Source organism: Macaca mulatta, chromosome 3 (assembly GCF_049350105.2).
Source record: "Macaca mulatta isolate MMU2019108-1 chromosome 3, T2T-MMU8v2.0, whole genome shotgun sequence".
NCBI classification, from domain to species: Eukaryota; Metazoa; Chordata; class Mammalia; order Primates; family Cercopithecidae; genus Macaca; species Macaca mulatta.
The window spans coordinates 21,945,733-21,971,637 of record NC_133408.1 but is presented as its reverse complement, the minus strand read 5'-3'; the positions used below and the strand labels follow the sequence as shown (position 1 = coordinate 21,971,637).

The window sequence follows — 25,905 nt, the reverse complement described above, 5'->3', positions numbered from 1 at the left end:
CATATATAATCATATATATGAATATATATATAATTATATATATATACACACATATATATAATCCTATTGGTTCTGGTTTTTTGAGGAACTTTGACTAATACACCACCCATGTTCACAGACCTGATAGCCAGCTTTTCTATTTTCTCACTTTTAAATATGAAGGGAATACCAAGGATCACCAGATATTTGTGGGGGGGAAATGATATGCTAATCTGAAACAAAAAACCTCAAGGAAACAGATAAACTCAAAAAAACAAAAAAAGAACTTAGAAAAATGCTAATTAATCCTGTCAGAGAAAATAAAATGACAATTTACATTTTGTATGGTTCAAGGCTTAGTCAGTACTAGGGCCCTTTGAAAAACATAAAATCAGGTGCAAAAATAATACATTAAAAAGTCACAATTTAATTTACTGGAATCTTAGGGATTCCAGTCCCTTTTTTCTGAGATTTATTTAGCCAGAAAAGCTTTCATAGAAATGCTTCTTGATTTTAAGCTATTATTTACCTTCCTACTTAGACGAAAAACAATTTCCAACAACTTTTGGTACTAGAGTATGGGCCACTTGCCTCACGGTAAATCTACTAAGCCAAAAAAAAGGAAGAGGGTATTTAGAAAGCACGAATGAGGTCTTTAAATATGTAACTGCCAAAAACCATCGATCAATAAAAGTTTCAAAAGATAAAACTCGGGAAACATCTCAAAAATTAAAAGACAAAGATATCTGTCCCCCGAAAATGAGAGAGAAGATTAGATACAAACAGAATTAATTCCAGTAGCCATTGTCAGACCAATCAAGGTTCCAGGAAAAAAGGGTTAGAGACAACAGAGTGGAAATAATTACAAATTAAATGGAAATAATTACAAATTAAAAGAGGAGGCTTTCCCTGAGCAGAAGGACTCAAATTTTCAGACTAAAATATTCCTCTATGAGCCAAATAGATTGATGAGTAAAGACCCACACCTGTGTTGCATGATTTTAGAATAAAAAAGTTAAAAAGAAAATTCTAAATATTCCCAGTTAGAAAACAAAATACAAGGTCACATGCAATGGAACAAGGATCAGTCTAGCATCAGACTTTTCATTGGCAACACTAGACACTAGACTACAATAAATCATGTCTTCAGAGTTCTAAAGCAGGAATTGGCAAATTATAACCCATGGACCAAATCCAGCCTGTGATCTCTTTGGGAAATGAAGATTTACTAGAATACAGCCACATTCATTCATTTACCTATTGTTTGTAGCTTCTTTTATGCTACAAAGGCTACACAGTTGAGGAGTTGTGGCAGAGATCATATGACAGGCAAAGCCTGTAACATTTACTATCTGGCTCTCTATAGAAGTCTCTTGATCCTTGCCCTGAAAGAAAATTATTCCCAACCTTTCAAATCATCCTGAAACCATGAGGGTAAGATATATTTATAAGTTTTTAAGAACTGAAAAATAAACCTATCATGTACTCTTAGAAAGTTATTAGAGAATAGACTGCACAAAGTGAAGGCATAAAACTGGAAAGGAAAGGACATGTAATCCACCAAACAATGGCTCTAACCTTAAAAAGTGGGAAAAGTGACGGGGTGGCAACCAAACAGGGGCAACTGGTCCGTAGCAGATTGGAAAGATAGAGGAGAGGTTTCCATTAAACATAAAACTTGACAGAATAGACATTGTGATGAAGAGCTCAGGGCAGGGAAGAAACACGGCTATGGTAAAGGCAACACTATTCAAAGACAGAACTCTATTATCCCTAATAATGTACACTAATAATGTAAATACTTACTATTGAGGTTCAACTCATCCTATAAGCAAACATGAAAGATTTAATATAGTTGAAAAACAGAAAGTAAATGTGATCAATCATTATAGTGTAAAAGTAAACCCATGCAGATAAAACATATCAAAAGGTGAAGAGGGGAGGAGACCTAAAGGAAAGTTCTTTTTGTCTTTGTAATATATTCATCTTACAAAGTGGGTATGACTTCAAGGTCAAAAGTCATAAAGAGATACAATGGTAACCAATACAGAAATCAAAAGAGATGATAGAACCACACTGAGCAGAGGGAAAAGAGGAAGTGTGGGGTGCAAGTGAGCTAAAAGGTCTAAATCTGAAAACATGACAGTGACATAAACATGTTACTTATAAATATGATTGAAATGACCTGGAAAAAGTTTAATGTGTTTTAAATGACTGTTTTTTAAGTAAATTAAGAAAAGAGGAAAAAATATATACACAGTCTTTTATATGTACCTATATAGTTAACACTTCCCATGGTCTTCATCTTTCCTGTGAATCTGAGTTACCACCTGATGTCATTTTCTTTCTTTCTGAAGCCCTTCCTTTAACATTTCTTGTAGTGAAAGGTAGTTAGCAATGAATTTGCTCAGCTTTTGTTTATCTGGGAATGTCTCTATTTCACCTTCACTTTTGAGGAGTAGTTTGGTTGGCTGTAGAATTTAGTGGGCAGGTAAGCTCTCTGCCTCACCCACCACATTTCACTGTATTTCAGCCTCCATTGCTTCTGATGAGAAATCAGCTATCTACTATATATGGCTAATCCTCTGTATGTGATGAGATGCTTTTCTTTCACTGCTTTCAAGATTTCTTTCTTTTTTATGATTATGATACGTTTATCTGTGGTGGGTTTTTTGTTTTTTTTCTTTTGAGATGGAGTCTCACTCTGTCACCCAAGCTGGAGTACAGTTGCACAATCTCCTCTCACTGCAACCTCCGCCTCCCAGGTTCAAGCAATTGTGCTACCACAGTCTCCTGAGTAGTTGGGATTACAGGCAGGCGCCACCATGCCCAGCTAATTTTTTATATTTTTAGTAGAAATGGGGTTTCAACATGTTGGCCAGGCTAGTCTCAAACTCCTGGCCTCAAGTGATCTGCCTGCCTCAGCCTCCCAAAGTGCTGGGATTACAGGTGTGAGTCACCATGCCCAGCTATCTGTGATGCTCTTTACGTTTATACTACTTAGGATTTATTGAGATTCTTAGATTCTTAGAAAATGCTTTTCACCAAATTTGGGACATTTTAGGGTCATTATTTTTTCAAATTTTTTTTCTGTTCTTTCTCTCCCCTTTCCTTCTGGAACTCCTATTATCGGTACGTTTTACATTGCCCTAAGGTTTCCTTTTTCCTTAATGTTTTTTTCTCCACATTTTTCATTTGAATTATTTCTGCTGATCTTTCTTCAAGTTCTCTTAATTTTTCCTCTGCCATCTTAAATTGGCTGTTGAAGCTGTTGAGTAAATTTTTATTTCAGTTATTTTATTTTTCAACTCTGGAATTTACTTTTTTTATACTTTCTGGTTCCCTTTCTATATTTCCTATATGTTAATTCATCGTCATCATATTTTCCTTTCATTATTTGAATATAATTTCCTTTTAAGTCTTTGGACATATATATAAAACTTGGAAGATTTGTATATAACTTGCTTGGAAGTCTTCATCTGTAACCCAAATCATCTGGGTTCACTCAGAGCAGTTTCTATTGTTGACTGCTTGCTTTTTAATTAACTGAGTATAGAACATATTTTCCTGTTTCTCTGCATATCTTGAAAATTTTGTTTTAAAAGGTAAACATTTTTAAATATTATATTGTAGCAACTCTGGATTCCGTTTTATTTTTCTTAGGATTGTATTTTTAATAACTTTTTAATAATAACTTACCTAAACTTAAACTGTGACATCACTAATATCTCTGCTGTTTTTTAATTATTTTTGCTTTTAGGCTATTTTCCTAAAGGTTTCTTCCCTTATGTACATAACTTAGTGGTAAGCCAATGCTGTGGGCACAGGTTGAACTCAAATACCTCATGTCTATAAGGCTCTCACCTCTGTCCATTGATTTTTATGTTGTTGCAAAATGTATTCAATATTCTCAAGTCTCTCTTGGCTTTCACATTTCACCAGGCTCTCTCAGGCCTCTTCCAAGTATGTAAGATTTCTAGTCAGCTGAGACTATATGAAGAGATTATCTCAGCTTTTCTATGGATTTCTCATTTCCAGGATCTCCCCATTAAATTTTCTGACTGGTCCACCATTCACCACCCACCACCATCACTGTCCGGCTTACAAAGATATAGCTTTTCCCCATTTGGTACAAACCATGTCTACCCCTTTTAAACAAAGCAAAGCATTTTTGATGGAGGCAGGAGGCAGACAAATCCCTATGCAGACAGGGGCAGGTCCCCAGTGAAACCCAGCCTTCAAACCAAAGACAGTTTAAATTCTAGCTACAAGTCCTGGATAAATCCATGGACTGGATTGAGAACTTGTCTTCCTGTTCGGCATGCTTTCCTCTGATTGATCCCTACCCTTCACCTGTTTGCATCTACCTACTCTTCCCTAATTGGTGTTTTACACTGTCTTGCCCACCTTTGAGTGATATCTTTAACTTTTTTTGTATACTCACAAACCACTCAGCATGCACTCCCAATTCTGAGTCCATAAAAGCCTTAGACCCAGCCATACAGAGAGAGACTGCCCTACTTTGGCTGGGGGACCACCCTCACACCCCCCTCCACTGAGGGCTGTTTCATCACTCAACAAAATTATTCTCTGCCCTCTTCACCCTTTGACTGTCAGCATAACCTCATTCTTATTGGATGCAGGAAAAGAATTGGGACCCCTCAAACACAGGTACAAAGAAGGCAGTTATGCTGTGGCCCTCTGCCCTCCACAAGCAGTGGTGGGGCACGATGGGAAGCAGTGGTAGGGCCAAGCCAGCCCTGGAACCCTGGGCCAGAGCACGGTGACAGACTGACAGAGCTGTTAACATGCTGCAGCCATCCATCAGGCTACGGACAGCAGGACTAAAACAGTTAGTTAACATGCTGTAACATCCCCTCTGGGGCTTTGGGGTCATGAGCACCCCTGCCTGGGTGCCACTGCATTCCCCCCATCTGGACACCAGAGTCCACTGTGGAAGTCACTTGTGACATGCCTGGTCCAGCCGCAAGCCCCACATGGAGTCTGCTCCTGTGCTGGTACTTGGAATGGCCAGCCGGATCCCACACTCACTCACTCACTCACTCACACACACCCTCCCACTAGGGGCTGAGGGCACAGTCACGGCAGCCATGGGATCTGCACCAGAGTGCAATCCAGGTGTGGCCCAGTGGGCTGAGTAGATGGGGTGTCTCCTGAGGCAAGTCCAGGCCCAAGAAAGGCCTGGGCAGAGGTGTCACCAGCCAGAAAATCCTGTGTTACTTTCACCTTATGACCAAATTAAATTCACTCCCTCTGGCAGGAAGCTGTTGGTTTTCAACATCATTCTAATGCTGGTAAAACTCTTATTCTTGCCAACTAACTTGGGGAAGAGGGAGTAGGCACAGTACCACTCAAAAACTAATAATAATAATAAAATTTTTTTAAAACCACACCCCTAATGTTCTCTTTGAAGTTCTAGCGGTTTTTTAAGAATAAGTGTTTCTCAATTTGTTATTTGCCTTTAGTTGATTTCCAGTGCCCAAACTCTTCACAGCTCCATAACTGGAAGTTCTTTACCCCACAGAGATTTGAGAAAAAAATTATACCTAAAAATGTAAGAACAGACTATTGTAAAACAAACCATGCACAAAAGTCAGCCACCTAGAAGTATTAAAAGTTATTTTTAAGTGCTTAAATAAGAAGAAATGTAAGCTTTAATTATGAGCTAATTAGAAATTAATAAAACCAGGACAACACACATAGAAACTAATGAAATTGAGACAAAATAGTACTCAAAGAAGTATTTCAGCTTTAAGTTTATTTATAAGAAATAGCCGGGCGCAGTGGCTCAAGCCTGTAATCCCAGCACTTTGGGAGGCCAAGACGGGCGGATCCTGAGGTCAGGAGATCGAGACCATCCTGGCTAACATGGTGAAACCCCGTCTCTACTAAAAAATACAAAAAACTAGCCGGGCACAGTGGCGGGCACCTGTAGTCCCAGATACTCGGGAGGCTGAGGCAGGAGAATGGCATGAACCCGGGAGGCAGAGCTTGCAGTGAGCTGAGATCCAGCCACTGCATTCCAGCCTGGGCGACAGAGCGAGACTCCGTCTCAAAAAAAAAAAAAAAAGAAATAGAGAAAGAAATTAGAAACTCAAGAAATTAGAAAAAAGACAATAAAATAAACTAAAATAAAATAGAAGTAAGCAAAGCATAGAGCTAAAAAAGGGAAGTAATGAAATATGGAAGAGAGAATGAATCTTAGTAAATAAATCCAAGAACTATTTATTTAGAAAAGACCAATGAAACACCCAAACATCAAACAAGTCCAATGAATGAAAACCTCACTAAAATTTAAGCTCTATCAGTGCAGAGATGTTATTTGTTTGCCAATGTATTCCTAGCACCAAGAAAATTGTCTGGCACACATGAGTACTCTATAAATATTTTTTAAATGAAAGAATGAATGAACAAACATTTTTTAAAATGTTAAGGCTATGAAAACAAATATGTAAGCAAATCCTTTAAATACTGTATACAATACTATAAATCTTATAAAGTAATAAACTCCTCAGAGACTCAAAAGCAGACTTAAATAAAAGCAGGTTTATACTAATCAGTCATGGCTGCAATAGTTCTCTGTAACAAATAGCCCCAGTTCTTTAAAATAATAACCATATGTTTCATACTTGTAGGTCTGCAGGTTGGCTACAAATAAACTGTACTATGTTTGGCCACCCCATGACCAAATTCAGTTCAGCACCTCAGAGTTCCCTGACTCTGGGTTTTGGGCTCTAAGCCCCAGGCTACACACTAAAGGCTAGGTTCAGCTCTAGTTCATGTAGCTACATTTTCGCCTTGGATCAGAGACTACTCATTGCACGCTCTTCTCATGGCAGACCACAGAAGCAAAAGAGGCCAAGTCAAACCATGCAAGCATATGACTTGTACTTTAAATGCCTTCATCCACTAACATTCCATTGTGCAAAGGAAGACACTGGGGCAGGAAAATATGCTATACCCACTCTAGGGCACTGCACAGTCATATGGCGAAAAGAAGTAGTGATAGATTGAAAACAATCCAACCTGCAACAAAATCCAGCTTTACACATAATTAAAGATATGCAAAATAAGACCACATTGAGGTAACATCTTACTCATCCAACTGAAAAAAATTCTAAATATATTTTCTTTTTGAGGCTGTCAGGAAACAGCCATTCTCATACACTGATAGTTGGAATGCAAACTGATACAATCCTCTGGAAAGGAATTTAGTAATCCCATGAAAAGTTATATGTGCATTTATCCTTTAACCCAGCAATTCCATATCTAAACATCTATACAAAAGATGCATCAGTGTGATAGTCAGTTTTAGGTATCAAATTGGCTAGGCTATAGTTCCCAGTTATTCAATCAAATGCCAATCTTGGTGTTGCTTTGAAGGTATTTTGTAGTGTGATGTCTATCATCAGCTTACTTTTAGTAAGAAAGATAATCCTAGATAATCTGAGTGGATCTGATTTATTCAGTTCAAAGGCCCTAAGAGCAGAACTGAGGTTTCCCTGAAGAAGAAAAAATTCTACCTGTAGACTACAGCTTCGGCTTGTGCCTGGGAGTTCTAGCCTACCCTTTCCCATAGCCTGCCCTACATGTTTCAGACCTGTCTAGCCATCCCTAACAATCACACAAGCCCATTTCTTACAATAAATAGCCTGCTGCTGCTTCTTCTAAGGAGGAACCCTGACCGATACAATTGGTAAAAATACAAAAGATGTATTAGGTTGGTACAAAAGGTTGGCACATTGAAAGTAATGGCAAAAACCACAATTACTTTTGTGCCAACCTAATAAACAAAAGTACTCATTATAGCACTACTTGTAATTATAAAAAATTTTAAAACCACACAGATGTTCATCAATTTGGGGTCTATGATGGGAGAGTATGCAACTTTATTGAAAAATTATGACTATGTCTTCTGCTAGGGGATGATATCCAAGATATATTGTAAAGTAAGAAACAAAGATGGAGAAAAGTGTAGACAGCACACTGCCATTTATGTAACAGAAAGAAGCAAATATATATAGAGAGACATAGATATATACATATTTATATGCACACATATACACATATATGCACATATTTTTTAATTGAGGGATATAGTGTAAAAATATTTTAAGGAAAAGAAAGAAGAAACAGAGGAGAAGACAGGGAAAGAAGGTAAAAATACCTTATTTAATAAATTTAACTTTGAAACCAGATAAATGAATTATGAAAATATAAAACAGAAATAACTCAAATAAAAAAGCAATACCTAAAAATTGAAAGTAAATTAAACAAGTAAACTTAATTTTGCATCAAATTAGCAGCAAACAGGAAGAAATAACTTCAAGTGACGTGAAGACAAAGTAATTGGACTGCAAAGTATTAAGCTGTTTTCAGTAATAATAGTACAGCAATAATATTGGTGCCATACATTCTGGTGTGTGTGTGCATGTGTGTGCGGTTTGGATGAAGCAAACATGTAGTTATATCGATCCTGTTGAGGGCCAGGATATTTGGCATCAGAGAGAAGAAATGCTAGTTTAGTATCAAATACTATATGATCTCATTTATAGGTAGAATCTAAAAAAGTTAAACTCATAGAGATGGAGAGTAGAACAATAACTGCCAGGGTCTGGTGGGGGTAGGGAAAATGAGGAGATGTTGGCCAAAGGGTACAAACATTCAGTTATAAAATGAACAATTTCTGGGGATCTAATGTATAGCATGGATGGTGATGGATGTGTTAATTAATGTTATTGTGATAATCATGACACAATGTATACATAAAATTAAATCATCACGTGGTACACCTTGAATATATATAATCTTTGTCAATTAAATATTTTTAAATAAAAAAGAAAATGATTTTTAAAAGAAAAGGCTAATATCATGTGGTTCTAAATCTGAGTTAGAAATATTCATGAGAGGTGAGTTAATAAGGATTAATTGCATCAGTCTATTTTTGCATCTCTATAAAGAAATACCTGAGGTGACATAATTTATGTTTAAAAAGAGGTTTAATTGGCTCATGGTTCTGCAGACTATACAAGCATTGCTCCAGCATCTGCTTCTGGTGAGGGCCTCAGGAAGCTCCCAATCATAGCAGAAGATGAAGGGAGAGCAGGCAATGTCACCTAGCAAGAGAGAGAGTGGGTGTGGGGGAGGTGCCACCCTTTTTTAAACAACCAGGTCTCTTATGAACTGCCAGAGCAAGAACTCACTCATCACCAAGGGGATGGTACTAAACCATTCATGAGGGATCTGCCCCCATGATCCAAACACCTCTCATTAGGCCCCACCTCCAACATTGGGGATTACATTTCAGCATGAGATTTGGAGAGGACAAACATCCAAACTATCATTGTACCCCTGAGCCCCCAAATCTCATGTCCTTCTCACACTGCAAAACATAATCATCCTTTCTCAATAGTTCTTCCAAAGTCTTAACTTATTCCAGCATCAACTCAATCAAAAATCCCAAGTCAAAATTCTCATCTAGAGATGAGTTCCTTCCACCTATGAGCCTGTGAAGTCAAATACAAGTTATTTATTTCCAAGATACAATGATGGTATAGGCATTGAGTAAATATTCCCATTCCAAATTGAAGAAATAGGCCAAAAGAAAAGGACAACAGACCCCACACAAGTCCTAAACCCAGCAAGGTAGTCATCAAATCTTAAAGCTCCAAAATAATCTCCTTTGACTTCATATTCCACAGCCAGTGCACATTTGGTGCAATGGGTGAACTCCCAAGGTCTTGGGCAGCTCCAACCCCGTGGCTTTGCAAGGTCCAACATGCATGGCTGCTCTCATGGGTTGGAGCTGAGTCTCTGCAGCTTTTCCAGGCTCAAGATACAAGCTGCTGGTGGCTCTACCAGTCTCAGGTCTGGAGGGTGGCAGCCCTGTTCCCACAGATCCACCAGGCAGTGCCCCAGTGGGGACTCCATGTGCAGGCTCCAACCTCACATTTCCCTTGGCACTGACCTAGTAGAAGTTCTCTGTGGGGGCTTCACCCCTGTAGCAGGCTTCTGAAAGGCACCTAGCCTTTTCCATACATCCTCTGAAATCTAGGTGAAAGTTGCCAAGCCTCTTTCACTCTTGCATTTTATGAACCTGTAGATTTAACACCACATTGAGGCCATCAAGGCTTATGGCTTGCACTCTCCAAAGCAGCATTCTGAGTTGTACCTGTGGACCTTTGAGCTGAGGCTGGAGCCAGAGTTGCCTGAAGGCAGAGAACAGCATCCTGAGGCTGAGCAGGGCACCTATACCCTAGGCCTGGCCCCTGAAACCATTCTTTCCTCCTAAAACTCTGGGTCTGCAATGGGAGGGGCTGTCCTGAAGACTTCTGGAATGCCTTCAAAGCCTTTTTCCAATTGGTTTGGATATTAGCACTTGGCTTTAGTCATGCAAGCCTCTCTAGCAAGTGGTTGCTCTACAGGATCCCTCTCCGGAAAATACTTTTTTCCTCCTCTGTCACGTGGCTAGGCTACAAACTTTCCAAATGTTTATGTTCTGCTTCCCTTTCAAATATAAATTCTAACTTTAAGTCATTTATTTGTTTCCTTATCTGACTGCTGTTAGAAGCAGCCACTCCATTATTTGTTTGTTTGTTTGTTTTGGTTTGGTTTGGTTTTTTAAGATGGATTCTTTCTTTGTCACCCAGGCTGGAGTGCAGTGGCGCGATCTTGGCTCACTAAAACCTCTGCCTCCTAGGTTCAAGCAATTCACCTGCCTCAGCCTCCCAAGTAGCTGGGACTAAAGGTGTGCACCACCACACCCAGCTAATTTTTGTATTTTTAGTAGAGATGGGGATTTCTCCATGTTGGCCAGACTGATCTCAAACTCCTGACCTCAAGGGATCTGCCTACCTTAGCCTCCCAAATGCTGGGATTACAGGCATGAGCCACTATGCCCGGCACTACTTTATTCCTGAATGCTTTGCTGCTTAGAAATTTCTTCAACCAGATACCCTAAGTCATCAGTTTTAAGTTCAACCTTCCACAGATCCCTAGGACATGGACAAAATGTAACCGAGCTCTTTGCCAGAGCATAACGTGGGTAACTTTTCCTCCAGTTCCCAATAACGTCCTCATTTCCATCTGAGACCTTGTCTGCCTAGACTTCACTGTCCATATATCCATCAGCATTTTGGTCACAACCATTTAACTAGTCTCCAAGAAATTTCAAACTTTCCCTCATCTTTCTATCTTGTGAATCTGCCTAAATCTGTCTTCTTCAATCTTCTGCCTGTTATCCAGTTCCAAAGCTGCTTCCACATCTTGAGGTATCTTTATAGCAATGCCCCACTCTTTGGTACCAATTTTCTGTATCAGAAAATTTTTGCATTGCTATAAAGAAATACTTGAAGCTGAGTAGTTTATTTTTATTAAAAATGTTTAATTGACTCAAGGTTCTGCAGGCTGTACAAGCATGGCTCCAGCATCTGCTCCTGGTGAGGGCCTCAGGAAGCTTATAATCATGGCAGAAAGTGCAGGGAGAGCAGACAATGTCACATGGCAAGACAGTGAGCAAGAGGTGGAGGTGGGGAGGTGCAATGCTCTTTCAAACAACCAGATCTCACATAAACTACCAGAGTAAGAACTCACTCATCACCAAGGAGATGGTACTAAGCAATTCATGAGGGATCTACCCCCATGAGGCATACACTTGTAACATTGGGGGTTACATTCCACATGAGATTTGGAGGGCACAGCATCTAAACTATATCAACTTGTCCAAGAATGGCTACCTGCAGGAGGAAGAAGCTGGTCTCTGCAAAGATCTATGAAAACAGATTATAACCCAGTCACTTGAAACAATCAATACTGTTCAAGACTTGGACCTCAGTATCCTATTGCTACTGTAAAACAAATTACCACAAACTTTATGGCTTAGAACAAGACAAATTTATTTCTTACAGTCTGAAAGTAAGAATTCTAAAATGGGTCAACAGAGCTGTGCTCCTTCTGGAGGCTCTAGTGGAGAATCTGTCTCTTGCCTTTTCCATCTTCTAGAGGCTGCCCACTTCCTTGGCTTGTGGGCCCCTTCCATCCTTAAAGCAATAACCAGGCAAGTCTTTCTCACATCACATTACTGTGACATAAACTCTTGCTTTCCTCTACCACATTTAATGACCCTTGTGATCACATGGGGCTCACCCAAATAATCTAAGATAATCTCTTAATGTTAAGGTCAGCTGATTAGCAAACATAATTCTATCTAGCACCCTCATTCCCACTTGCCATGTAACATAACCTATTCGCAGGTTCCAGGAAGTAGGAGTTAGACATCTTCGAAGAGTCCACTGCTCTGTCTACCAAACTACCCACCCAGAACACGCCAGGAAAGAGGTGTGTTCTTCCCCAACTAGGAAGGCTAATGTGGAGGAGTCTGTCACTAGTTTGTCACGTCATATGGCTGCAACCATAAAGCTGGGAACCTGGCCCTGATCACTTCAGGAGAATAGCAAATACTTCCCTAATCATGATCCTTAAAAGCCTCAAAGTCCAGAGGTGAAGTCACTATCCCAAAATCTAACACCTCGCCCTATCAGGTTGCTGCGACCTGCCTCAGAAGGTGAATGGTAACAGCAAGACTTAATTCCTGCTGCTGTCCTTGAGCACATCAATTTTCTCTGATACACGTTAATCCAGCAAGTGTGGTGCTATTATTTGCTCCATGGAAACCAACTACAGGTTAGTGCTTCAAGCAACCAATCATGGTCAAACACAATGCTTAGACCCTGCTCTATTAGATAACTTTGGTGAGGGTAAGAAGGTGCTTAACACTCTGAAAAAATAAATTAAAAGTTTTGTTACAAAAGACAGTAATGCTGTGATGGCAAAGAGAACAACAACAGCAACAACAGAAAACAAACAAATAAACAACAACAAAAAAAACCCACACTGCATCCAGAACCCATTTCACAGAACCCAGAGAGACAGAAGCAATAAGGCTGATTTTGCAATCGGCTGCAGCAAAAATGGGTTACATCTAGCTGCTCCCATTGGGATGAAACAAAAAATTATCTTACTACCCTCATGGTACCTGGGCTTCCTATAACCCAGAATTAGTTACACAGGTAGCTGTTTCTAGAACCATGTTTGCATGTTGTATAACAGATTCTTTAAATTTAATAATATGCAGTCTATCCTGGATTTCCTTGTTCATCCTTAGGCACTTACATGGTCTCAGGATATTTAACTCCCTACAAGAATATGTTTGTATTTGCACACATTTTATTCTTCACAGGAGGCCGAAGTTGCTTACAGACTCTTATGCATATTTTCTCCATATGAGGTTGAATCTTCTATTTTCCACAAATTGACCCAATGGGGATAGAACGCCTTGAATTCTTTCATGTCATTTCTCAATTAGAATAATTTGTGGATTCGATGTTCAAGTATGATGGTAAAGCGGCATGTACATGTAGTAACAGTGGTTCATTTAATGGTTAGAGATACAAGAAGAAAGAACAAAGCCCTTCAGGATTTAAGATTGTCAGAATTCAGACTACAGAGAACCAAGAGAGTTAAGGGTGTAAGTCTTAATCTGTGGGCAGTAGATGTATGTCCCAGCTCAAACTGTCAGGCAGAGAACAAATTCTTCCTTCCTCCACTTTTTGTTCTATTTGGGCTTTGAAAGGACTGGCTGATGCCCACCTACATGGAGAAGGGCAAATTGCTTTACTCAATCGACCAATTCAAATGCGAATTTTACCCAGGAACATCCTCACAAGCACACCTAGAAATAATGTTTCATAAAATATCTGGGCCCCTGTGGCACAGTCAAAGTGACACATCAAATTAACCATCACAGTGGCAATGCAATATTTTTAAATGAACAAAGAAGACAATAAATTATAATCATTAGAAATTTTAGTACTTCCTGATACAGTTCTAGTTATTTAACTTAAAACAAGTCAGGATCATAAGAGGTGCATAAATGCACTAAGTTAACAGGTGCTGAAGAATTAAAGATTCATAAGGTGAGGCAAAATGAAACTGCTATCTGAGTAGGATATATAAAAGATAAAGAATAATTCTTTATTCTTCATGTGGAGCTCAGGCTAAGACCATTTTTAGTTGTGATTCTTTTCTATTATAGTTAAGCTATTTTATTTATTATCAATAAAGCAGTTTTTCTGTGTGTGTCTATGTGTCTATACAGAACAATGTTACATTAGAACTTTTCAGGCAATAAACTTTAGTTTTAAAATATGTTGGCCAGGTGCTATGGCTCACACCTATAATCCCAGCACTTTGGGAGGCCAAGGTGGGAGAATCACTTAAGCCTATAGTTTGAAATCAGCCTGGGCAACAAAGTGAAGGCCCCATCTCTACAAAAAATCAAAACATTAGCCAGCATAGTGGCACACGCTTAGAGTCTCAGCTACTAGGAAGGCTGAGGCAGGACAATTGCTTGAGCCCAGGAGGTTGAGGCTACAGTGAGCTGTGTTTGTACCACTGCACTTAAGCCTGGGTGACAGAGCAAGATCCTGTCTCAAAATAAAATAAAATAAATTATAAAATTAAAAGCAACTATACATTAGAGCAAGGAACTAGGAGCAGGGTAGGACTTGACAGCCTGGGCTTGTCCTAATGACCCTGCTTCTCACCAGACCAAGGCTCTGACCATTCCTTTTCTCCAAGAAAAAACTCCTGGCTCCTGAGCATGGCTACAGGATCTTCGGATTTGTTTTTAACTGTAAACCTCACGTTTTGGTCCTTGAAGAACGCTAGACACCTCAGGGATAGGACAAAGCATCCAAGTGACAAAGCGCCAAGGCCAGGCCTTCACACCTAGGCCTCTTTTTCAGAGAAAATAAAGTGGGAGCCTGTCTAGACCATCTTTATCTTTTAATTGGGATCTGAGATATATTTTTCCAAGCTTAATGTTATTTACCTGAACATTTGTGTACAAATGGCCTTTAATATATATCCAGATAGATGACCTATCCAAATATGGCCTTTTATATATCCAGATAGATATAAAATAAGCATCCTACTATAGATGACCTATACAGATATGGCCTTTTATATATCCAGATAGACAGACAGGCAGACAGACAGACAGACAGATAGATGGATAGATATAAAATAAGCATCCTGCTATAAAACTGCCATCACAATGTGGCATCACCACAGCCTAGTATGGCATTCCAGGGATAAGAAACTTCCGTGAGGCAGTGCCTATCCAGTTAGCCACCCTGCTGAGGATGTACCTCAATTAGAACTTCTGTGTGTGTGACACTGCCTTCTAAAGACATTCTAGCAGTGTGGTATTGGTGTATGGTGTGGGAAACACCAAAGATCTTCCCTACCAGAATAATTTGTAACCCTCCATGTGAGCACACACCGTATTCACCATTTTTGTATTGCTATAAAGAAATACCTGGGACTGAGTAATTTAGAAAAAAAAAAAAAAAGAGGTTTAATTGACTTACGGTTCTGCAGGCTGTACAGAAAGCATAGCACCAGCATGTGCTTCTGGGGAGGCCTCAGGAAGCTTCCATCATGGCAGAAGGCAAACGGGGAGCAGGCATATCCCATGGTAGAGCGCAAGAGAGAGAGACAGTTGTCAGGGGACGTGTCACACACTTTTACACGACCAGTTCTCATGTGAACTCAGAGCGAGAGCTCACTTATCACCAAGGGGATGGCCCATGCCATTCATGAGGGATCCACCCCCACAATCCAAACATCTCCAACTAGGCCCCACCTCCAACAAAAGGGATTACAATTCAACATGAGATTTGGGCGGGGACAAATATCCAAACTATATCACACACTTAGGAGGCTCTCCCATTATCACGTTGGGAACCTGCATTTAAATTAGAAAGTGAGAAGAAACATCTGGGGTTTGTACCCAAATCCCTTAAATTGGCATTGAGAGAAGGCTAGTAATACATCTATTATCTTGCCATTACCCAAGAGATGGTACTCAGGAAACTGAACACTCAGGCACCAAACTTAGAGGAAATGATCACTTCATGTAAATGAGGTTGTCCCAACAGAAAGATAATTTACATCTCTGAACATCAAAGGACTCTGTGGGGTTCCAGTTACATTCCCACTGTGTAATACATGCTAATTCCTAGAATGGAGGACCCATACTAGCAACAGCAGCGACCCGAGCCCTAGGGCCTGATGATCTGGCATCATGGATATTTGCTTGCTGAGCTTTGAGGAAGAAGGTATCTGTGGTAGGACAAGATTCTGATTTATATCAAGCTATATTCCTAAGATCTCTCTCATTACTTATTCTTTGGTCTCCTTTGGATCACCAGTTCCTCAACAAGAGGTGAAATTATTTGTAAAGAGACACTAAAGAGCTCACATTACTTTTTGAGAGAAGTCACGTAAGGTACACTTCTCATCTGGTTTCACCACTATGGGCAGTTCAATTTTACCGGCAAGAGAGAATTGTACTGCCCTAGAAAATTAGAGTTAGCAAAAGTATTCCCCCCACAGTTCTGTTTGCTGATTTTCTCAGAAACTGCCCTCTTACTGCCTAGAGAATATAAAATCAGAATGAACACAGTGGTTATTACCATGTAAATTCTTAAGACAGAGCCAGGCTCATTAATTTCCAGGAATACAACTAAAGCTACTGTGGTTGAAATACAGTAAAAATGAACAATGCACAAACAAAGTCTGAAGGGTAAGTGGGATCCAGATGCTGTAAACCTGCAGATCAGGTTGGAGTTTACATTTATCCTGAGTGCTATGGCAAGTATGGCAGAATTTCAGGTAAGAATGTGGCAGCAGAGTTAGGTTTTTAAAAGACCACCCTGGCTATGTACGCATTATGGGAGGAAAAGGGAACAAAGCATGACAATTGTCTAAGCAAAAGAGGATGGTGGTTTGGACTAGAGTAGTAGCAGTAGAGATGGGCACATGTAGGTGGAGTCAGGCTATGGTTTAGAGGTAGAGTCTATGAATTCTTAATGAACTGGATATGATGGAGTGACAGAACGTAAGAAATAACAGGTGCTCGAACAATAAAGCAGAAGGTGGCACCAATTACTGAGATGATCAAGATCATGGAGAAATAAATTTGACCATATAAATCAAGAGTTCTACCAACTGCCACCCTGGAAATCAATTTCTATTATTCTTCAAGTAGGGGCATTCATGAGTCAATATAATTTTATTAATCAACATTGTATTAGTCCATTCTCACACTGCTATTAAGGAAATACCTGAGACTGGGTAATTTACAAAGGAAAGAGGTTTAATTGGCTCATGGTTCTGCAGGCTGTCCAGAAAGCATGGTGCATCTGCTTCTGGGGAGGCCTCAGGAACCTCCAATCATAATGGAAGGGAAAGGCAGAGCAGGCACGTCACATGGTGAAAGCAGGAGCAAGACAGTGAGGCAGGAGGTGCCATATACTTTTAAATGACCAGATTTCATAAGAATTTACTCACTGTCATGAGGACAGAACCAAGGGGGATGGTCCTAAACCATTCATGAGAACTCTACTCCATGATCCAATCACCTCCCACTAGGCCCTACCTCCAAGGAGATTATATTTCAATATGAGATTTGGGCAGGGACTTATATCCAAACTATATAAACATATACCAAATATACCAAACACTGTATTTATTAGCATTCACAGACCCTTAATTTGTTGAGTCAAAACTGCACCCCTGTTCAGGTCATCTTTGAATATATACACTTGCTATTCTTCTGTTGGTCTTCTGTTTCCTAGCAAAGTTAATCTAATTCAGAACTTATTGATTAACTATCTTGCACCTAACACTAAATACTATGCTAAGTATTATGAGGAATAGTAATTTAGTAAATAAAACATGAATTCAGTTCTTGAACATGTTACATTTATGTTAGCAAGATAAAAACAAACACTGATAATGCAGCTGAATAAGAAAATCAAATGATACAGTATGAAATGCAACAGTGAATAATAGAGAAATCTGGGCCAGATGCAGTGGCTTATGCCTGTAATTCCAGTACTTTAGCTGGCTGAGGTGGAAAGCTCACTTGAGGCCAGGAGTTCAAGACCAGCCTGGGCAGCATAACAAAACCCTGTCTCTACAAAGAATAAAAATTTTTTAAAAATTGGTTGGGCATGGTGGCACATGCTTGTAGTCCTAGCTACGTGGGAGGCTGAGGTGGGAGGATCACTTAAGGCTAGGAATGTGATGTTTCAGTGAGCTATGATTATGCCACTGAACTCATCCTGGGTGACAGAGAGAGACCCTGTCTCTAAAATAATAATAGAGAAATCTGATCATCAGTGCCATAAGAGTTTGGACAAAAAGTTTAGACTATGAAGGCTGGATAAATCAGGGAAGGTTTTTTTAGAAGAATAAACGTACAGAACTCCAACAAAGAGCTGTGTTCAAAATACAGGATAGAAATCAGCATGACTAAAGTTTTGTTGTCTGATGATATCAAAGATACTGGTCACTTCTACAAAAAAAAAGAATTTTAACTACACATTCCTTTGAGGCTTGAAGAAAATGTGGGAAACTGAGGTATTTCTTTTGTGTTTATCCACCTGAAAGTATTTTGTTATTTCAGAGATAACTGAGCCTGGAACTTATTTAGATGCATATGTTTTCTGTAAAATAGAATAATGTCAAGTGACCTCTTGAGTATGTTTGTATTAGTTTTATCATGTATCTGTTTACACGAATGATAATCTTGAAGCTCAAGGCTAGCTCATTTCCACAGTTTACTGCCCCTATTCATGCTATTCCCTTGGATTCACTTTGTCCCACACCCTAAACCTAGCACTGGGATAAGTTTAAAACTATATTCAACAGAATGAACATTAGAATGCTGTTCTTAAAACAGACCTGGAGATGAAAAAGGATTTAAAAGGCCATTGGGATAGTTGAATAATTTAAAAATAAAGCTTGGCAAAAAGAAAATTGAAATTATTTTATTTATTTAAAAAAAGCATACACCCCTGTAGAAATCACAGATGAGGCCCCAACAGAGACTGGTGAGATGCTTCTGACCAAGGACCCATGAGGGCTGTGACTGCCCAGAGGTACAGAGGATACCATTCTGAGGGCTCCAAAGATGGTCCCCACCTTTGTACGTTTCCCCTATAAATACTTTTTAAAAACTGAAAACAATGAAAAAGAAGAATACAAAAAGAAAGCCAAACACCATTTTTGTAGTCAGTGAGTGCTGTGGACTGAATTGTGCCTCCCCTCACATAATTCACATGTTGAAGCCCTAACCCCCGATACGATTGTATTTGGAGATAGGGCTTTTAGAATTAAGGTTAAAATGATGTCAGAAGGACGGTGTTCTAATCCAATAGGACTGGTGCCCTCGTAGGAGGAGGAAGAGACAGATCTCTCTCTCTACATGCACACACTGAGGAAATCCCACGTGAGCCCATAGTGAGAAGGTGGCCATCTGCAAGCCAGGAAGAAGGCACGTCCTAGGCATCTAACCAGCTGGCACTTTGGTCTTAGACTTCCCAGCCTCCAGAACTGTGAGAAGTAAATTTCTGTCTTTTAACCACTAGTCTATCATATTTTGTTATGGAAACCCTAACAGGCTAATACAGGTTTTGATGCCAAGAAATTGAATGCTGCTATAACAAATACTCAAAAATGTTGAAGCAGCTTTGGAATTGAGTAATGCATAGGGGCTAGAAGAGTGTTGAGGTCCATGCTAGAAATACAGACATTAAAAGCAATTTCTGGTGAGGTTTCATATGGAAATAGAGAGTTGGAAAGAAAGCTTCAATCTTCTCAGTGAAAAGGTAAATACACATAAAGAGAATGTTGGCAGAAATATAGATGTTAATAGCTATTCTGGTGAGGTCTCAAATGAAAATGAGGAACATTCTATTGGAAACTAAAGAAAAAGTTACGCTTCTTAGATAGTGGCAAGGAACTTGGCTGAATTGTGACCATATTCTACTGTTTTGTGGAAGATAGAACTTGAAAGCAATGAAACTGGGTAGTTAACTGAGAGTATTTCTAAGCAGAGTGTTGAAGAAGTGGGTTTGTTCCTCCTGGCTGTTTTTAGGAATATGTGAAAGGAGAGAGGTTAATTGAAGAAGGGATTGTTGAGAAAAAAAAAAAAACAGGACTTGAATATTAGGAAAATTCTCAGTCTACCCATATTGCAAAAAATGAGAAAGCATGCTCTGAAGAGAACATCAAAGTGTAGCTGGATTATCACCTCATAAAGAGCTAATGAGATCATATGAGTAAAAATATTTTCCTTCTCAACTGAAGGGAACAGAGACTGAACAAAATGAAGGAAAGCTATTGAACTTCTCGGATTTGACCAGACAACAGAGCTATTTGGCTGCACACATATCCTATTCTTAAAGAAGAGGGGAAAATGACCCTGCAGGCAATCCAGAGGTCATCAAGGCCACCACCTTGGTTTCTAAAGGTCAGATCGTCTCCACTTGAAGTCTTGGAGGTGAGACCTCCAACTAGAGCCATGGGGGTGATGCCATCATCCCATTGGGTCTGAAGGACAGAGCATCAAACCAAAGAGAATTGTTCTTGAGCCTTTAGAACTAATGGAATTTGCCTCACTAAGTTTTTGGACTTGCTTGGGATGTATGACCTCTTCCTTCTTTTCTATTTCTCTTTTTTGAAATGGAAATGTTTACCCTATTCCTGTATTACCATTGTATTTTGGAAGCACATAACTTATCTGACTTGCTGGAGAGGAATTTTGCCTCAAGATGAATGAGAGCTGGAGTCTTATCCATATCTGATTTGGATGACATTTAGATGAGACTTTGGACTTCAGTTCATGTTGGACTTTTGTGGGCTATCAAGTTAAAATATATATATTTTGCACGTGAGAAGGAAGTAAATTTGGGGGGCCATGGGCAATATGCTATGATCTAAATTGTATTCCCCCACAACGTTGGTGTTCCCACCATCAACGGTGGATTGGATAAAGAAAATATGATATATACACACCATGGAATACTATGCAGTTATAAAAACAAAAACAAAATCATATCCTTTGCACAACATGGATGCAGCTGGAGGCCATTATCTTAAGCAATCACCAATAAAGCCCTAATCACCAATAAAAATTTGGAGATGGGGCTTTTTTCAGGAGGTAATTAATGAGGTTATAAGGCTAAGGCCCTAATCTAAACAGGAGTAGTGGTATTATAAAGATAGGGAGAGAGGTGGGTATATCTCTCCACATGCACCCACCAATGAAAGGTCATATGAGAACATAGCAAGAAGGTGGTTGTCTGCAGGAAGAAAGTGCTCACCTAGAACTGAATCAGTTAGCACCATGATCTTAGACTTCCTGCCTCCAGAATTGTGAGCAATAAATTTCTGTTATTTAAGTCATAGTATTTTGTGACAGTCCTAGGACTCATTCAATGAGCAATATGAGAGTATCACTGAGTTCTCAGCTTGGTTCCAGGTGCCTGATTTATACATTTTGGTCTTCAGGCAGAAAAAGAACACAAGAATAGATATTGCTGCCTCAAACTGTAAAAATTTTAGAAGTAAACCCAGATATCAAATTGGCAAAGAATTTAAGGCTAAGTCCTCAAAAGCAGTTGCAACAAAAGTAAAAATTGATAAATGGGACATAACTAAATTAAAGAGCTTCTGCACAGCAAAAGAAACTATCCACGGAGTAAACAGATGATAGACAGAACGGGAGAAAATATCTGCACACTATGCTTCTGACAAAGGTATAATATCCATAATCTATACGGAACTTAAATCAATGAGCAAAAACAACCCCATTAAAAAGTGGGTAAAGGACATGAACAGACACTTCTCAAAATAAGTCATACAAGCAGACAACAAACATATGAAAAAATGTTCATCACAACTAATCATCAGAGAATGCAACTCAAAACCACAATGAGATACCATGTCACACCAGTCAGAATGGCTATTATTATAAAGCCCAAAAATAAAAGATGTTGGTGAGGTTGCAGAAAACAAAGGAATAACTATACGCTGTTTATGGGGATTTAAATTACTTCAGCCACTATAGAAAGCAGTTTGGATATCTCTTAAAGAACTAAAAATAGAACTACCATTCAACCCAGCAATCCCATTCTGAGTATATACCCAAAGGGAAATAAATTGTCCTACCAAAAAGGCACATGCACTTGTATGTTCACTCCAGCACTATTCACAATAACAAAGACATGAAATCAGTCTAGATGTCCATCAGTGGTGGATTGGATAAAGAAAATATGATATATATACACAGCATGGAATACTATGCAGCTATTAAAAAAAAACAAAATCATATCCTTTGCACAACATGGATGCAGCTGGAGGCCATTATCTTAAGCAAATTAATGCAGAAACAGAAAATCAAAGACTACATGTTCTCACTTATAAGTGGGAAATAAACATGAAGTACACAGCGCCGGGCATGGTGGCTTATGCCTGTAATCGTAGCACTTAGAGAGGCCGAGGTGGGTGGGTCACTTGAGGCCAGGAGCTCAAGACCAGCCTGGCCAACATGGATAAACCCTGTCTCTACTTAAAAATACAAAAATTAGCCTGGCATGGTGGTGTATACCTGTAGTCCCAGCTACTCAGGAGGCTGAGGCATGAGAATTGCTTGAGCCTGGGAAGCAGAGGTTACAGTGAGCACTCCAGTCCAGGCAACAGAGCAAGACTTTGTCTCAAAAAAAAGTGGGGGGTACACATGGACATAAAAATGGGAATAATGGACACTGGAGACTATAAGATAGGGGAGGGAGCGCAGCAAGGGATGAAAAACTGCTTACTAGGTACTATGCTCACTACCCGGGTGATGGGTTTAATTGTACCCCAAATCTCAGCATCACACAATATACCCTCATAACAAACCTGCACACATACTCCCTGAATATAAAAGTTGAAAAAAATAAAAACAGACACTGTTGGTGCTCAGAGAAGTCTCCCCAGTTATTTCAGAGAGGAAGGACGGGGGAAATAAGACAGTGTAGAGTAATTTACTACAGGTGACTCATCAATTCACAAACTGAAGCTTGAAACACTGAGCCAGGCCAGTTGAGATAAGAATATGGTTGAGGTCAGATACTGAGGGAAGTGAGCGCTATGGGGGGGCAGGTGGAGGAATTTTCTCTATATGTGATGTGATGATGATGACATCTATATGGAAGCAGAATAGTTACCTTCCAAGGTTGTTCATGAACCAAAATATTTTGAGAATCTTGGTCCTTTCCCCAGAATCTAACTTTTCCTCCATTATACGAAAATTTCCAAAAGACTGTGAAAACCTGGCTTCCCAAAATGTTCACATGAAGAAATGAGCCAAGAGCAAAACCTCTGCATTATCGAAAACTTTAAATTTTATGAAAAAAGTTATCTATGTAAGGCAGTGTATGTACAGACAAAAGAATTCTTAAGAGGCATTTGATGGGCACAAATGATTAAACAATTAGACCATAGCTAAAAAGAGCCTGTAACTCACTGCAGAAAACACTGGTCTCCTTTGCAGAGGTTTGACTTTATTCCACTGTGCCTTCTGGAGGGGTGAATGGGAAAGATAAAGTTGAGAGGTTAATTCTCTGTAATTTGTAAATTTCACCTATTTGATGGAGAGAGAGAGAAAAAAAAAGCCGCTCCTTTACCCTCTGAAGGGAAAGGCATCCCAGCATTTAAGAGTATCACATAGGCCGGGCGCGGTGGCTCACAACTGTAATCCCAGCACTTTGGGAGGCCGAGGCAGGCGGATCACGAGGTCAGGAGATGGAGACCATCCTGGCGAACACAGTGAAACCCCGTCTCTACTAAAAATACAAAAAAATTAGCCAGGCGAGGTGGTGGGCACCTGTAGTCCAGCTTCTCGGGAGGCTGAGGCAGGAGAATGGCATGAACCCGCGAGGCGGCGGAGCTTGCAGTGAGTGGAGATGGGGCCACTGCACTCCAGCCTGGGTGAGAGCAAGACTCCGTCTCAAAAAAAAAAAAAAAAGAAAAAAAGAAAAAAAAAGAGTATCACATAATACGCCAAAGCAGCAACCCATTTACAGAGGAAACGTGGGTGAAAACAACATAGACCAGAATTGGGCTTCCAAATGTTATAAACAGTGAAAGGAATAAAAATTAAATTATGACAGAAAAAACTCTCTGATGTTTTCTCTGTGAAAAATAAAAACAAACACTCTTTATGAAGTCTGAACATCTTATGAAGGCTACATTTTTTTTAGCCTCAGGCACTAATTATGGTTGCGCCACTGATGGGGTCCAAAGGAAGCCAACTCAGCTCGTTTCATCCTGAGGGATGGAGAGCAACCACAAGTTTACAAAATAATTAATTATCTCCATGTTATTGTACAACAGGGTAAACAGTGAACTGAAACCTTGCGCCACAATAAATAAGCTGGTCAAGCCTGAAATGTGGGTCTATTTCTTCACTCACCATCTCTGTCTTACATTCTTCCGAAGGGCTGAGCTTCAAGATCGTTGAGTACTAAACCTCCAGAAACTATTTTTATTTTTTTCTACCACTTATTTTTTTTTAAGGAGAGAGATTGGAGGCTGGTTCCTAATCATTCCGTGTGGTTATTGTTGGTTTCTGTAGAATTTCAGAAAACTATGATGTTTTTAGCAAGACTTCATCATTGATCTGTAGCTGTGCCAGTTGTCACAATCTATTCATCATTATTGATATTAAGTAATATCAACAAGTGCCACTCTTATCTGGAAGGTCATTGATGTGAGCTGCTCAGTCTCTGGAGGGTAAGATGAGGGATGAGAACACAGCCCCATCAGCCCTGGAGACACATCCATATTACTTTGCGAGGGCTGCTGTGACAGAGTACCGTAAACTGGGTAGTTTAAACAACAGAAAGTTATTGCCTTTCAGTTCTGTTAGCTGAAGTCCAAGATCAAGATGTCAATAGGATTGATTCCTTCTCAGAGCTGTGAGGGAAGGATCTGTTCCAAGCCCCTGTCCTTGGCTTGTAGATGGCCATCTTTTCCCAATGTTTCTTCACCCTGTCTTCCTTCTATATGTGTTTCTTTCTCTACACATCATGTTCTTTTTCTAAGAACACCAGTCATATTGGATTAGGAGCCAACCCTATTTTAATATGACCTCATCTTGACTAATTACATCCACAAAGGCCCTGTTTCCACATAAGGTTATGTTCTGAAGTACTGGGTGGTCTATGGCCATACCACCCCGTACACACCCGATCTCATCTGAAGTATTGGGTGTTAGGACATCAATATATGAATTTGGGAGGTGGGGGAAGAGGGACACAATTCAGCCCACAACAACATCCATGGGATAATACTTGTCCCGGCAGGTGGGCAGGTGGCCAGTCCTTACTTTCTCAAGCTATCCATTTGGAGCAGGTCCTTTTTTTTTTTTTTTTTTTTTTTTGAAACAGAGTCTCTCTCTGTTGCCCAGGCTGGAATGCAGTGGTGCGATCTTGGCTCACTGCAAGCTCCACCTCCCAGGTTCACGCCATTCTCCTGCCTCAGCCTCCTGAGTAGCTGGGACTACAGGCACCTGCCACCACGTCTGGCTTTTTTTTTTTATGTATTTTTAGTAGAGACAGGGTTTCACTGTGTTAGTCAGGATGGTCTCGATCTCCTGACCTCGTGATCCACATGCCTTGGCCTCCCAAAGTGCTGGGATTACAGGCGTGAGCCACTGCACCCAGCCTGGAGCAGGTATTTTTTATCCATCACCTTATTTAATCATCATATCCCTCTTAGTCTGCTAGGGCTGCCATAAGAAAATACCATAGACTGGGTGGCTGATACAACAACAATTTATTTTCTCACATTCTGGAGGCTAGAAAGTTCCAGATCAAGGTCCTGCGGGGTTTGGTTTCTGGTGAGGACTCTCTTCCTGGCTTACAGGAAACCACCATCCCATTGTGTGCTCACATGACCTCTGCTTTGACTGATCTCTGACAGAAAGGGAATTCTGGTGTCTCTTCC

At 39.8% G+C, this 25,905-nt stretch overlaps 1 protein-coding gene across 11 annotated transcripts in view; it reads right to left on the bottom strand.

Annotated features, from left to right (window-relative positions):
- Positions 1 to 25,905, bottom strand: part of MRPL39 (mitochondrial ribosomal protein L39) — a 239,861-nt gene that overhangs the window by 166,647 nt on the left and 47,309 nt on the right. For 7 of the 11 annotated variants that reach the window (XM_077995881.1, XM_077995876.1, XM_077995880.1 and 4 more), the window contains exon 10: positions 15,432 to 15,493. The exons of the other annotated variants lie outside the window; for them this stretch is intronic. In XM_077995881.1, coding sequence (XP_077852007.1) covers positions 15,432 to 15,493 — 62 coding nt within the window. The remainder of the gene's footprint in view (positions 1 to 15,431; positions 15,494 to 25,905) is intronic. 11 annotated transcript variants of the gene reach the window in all.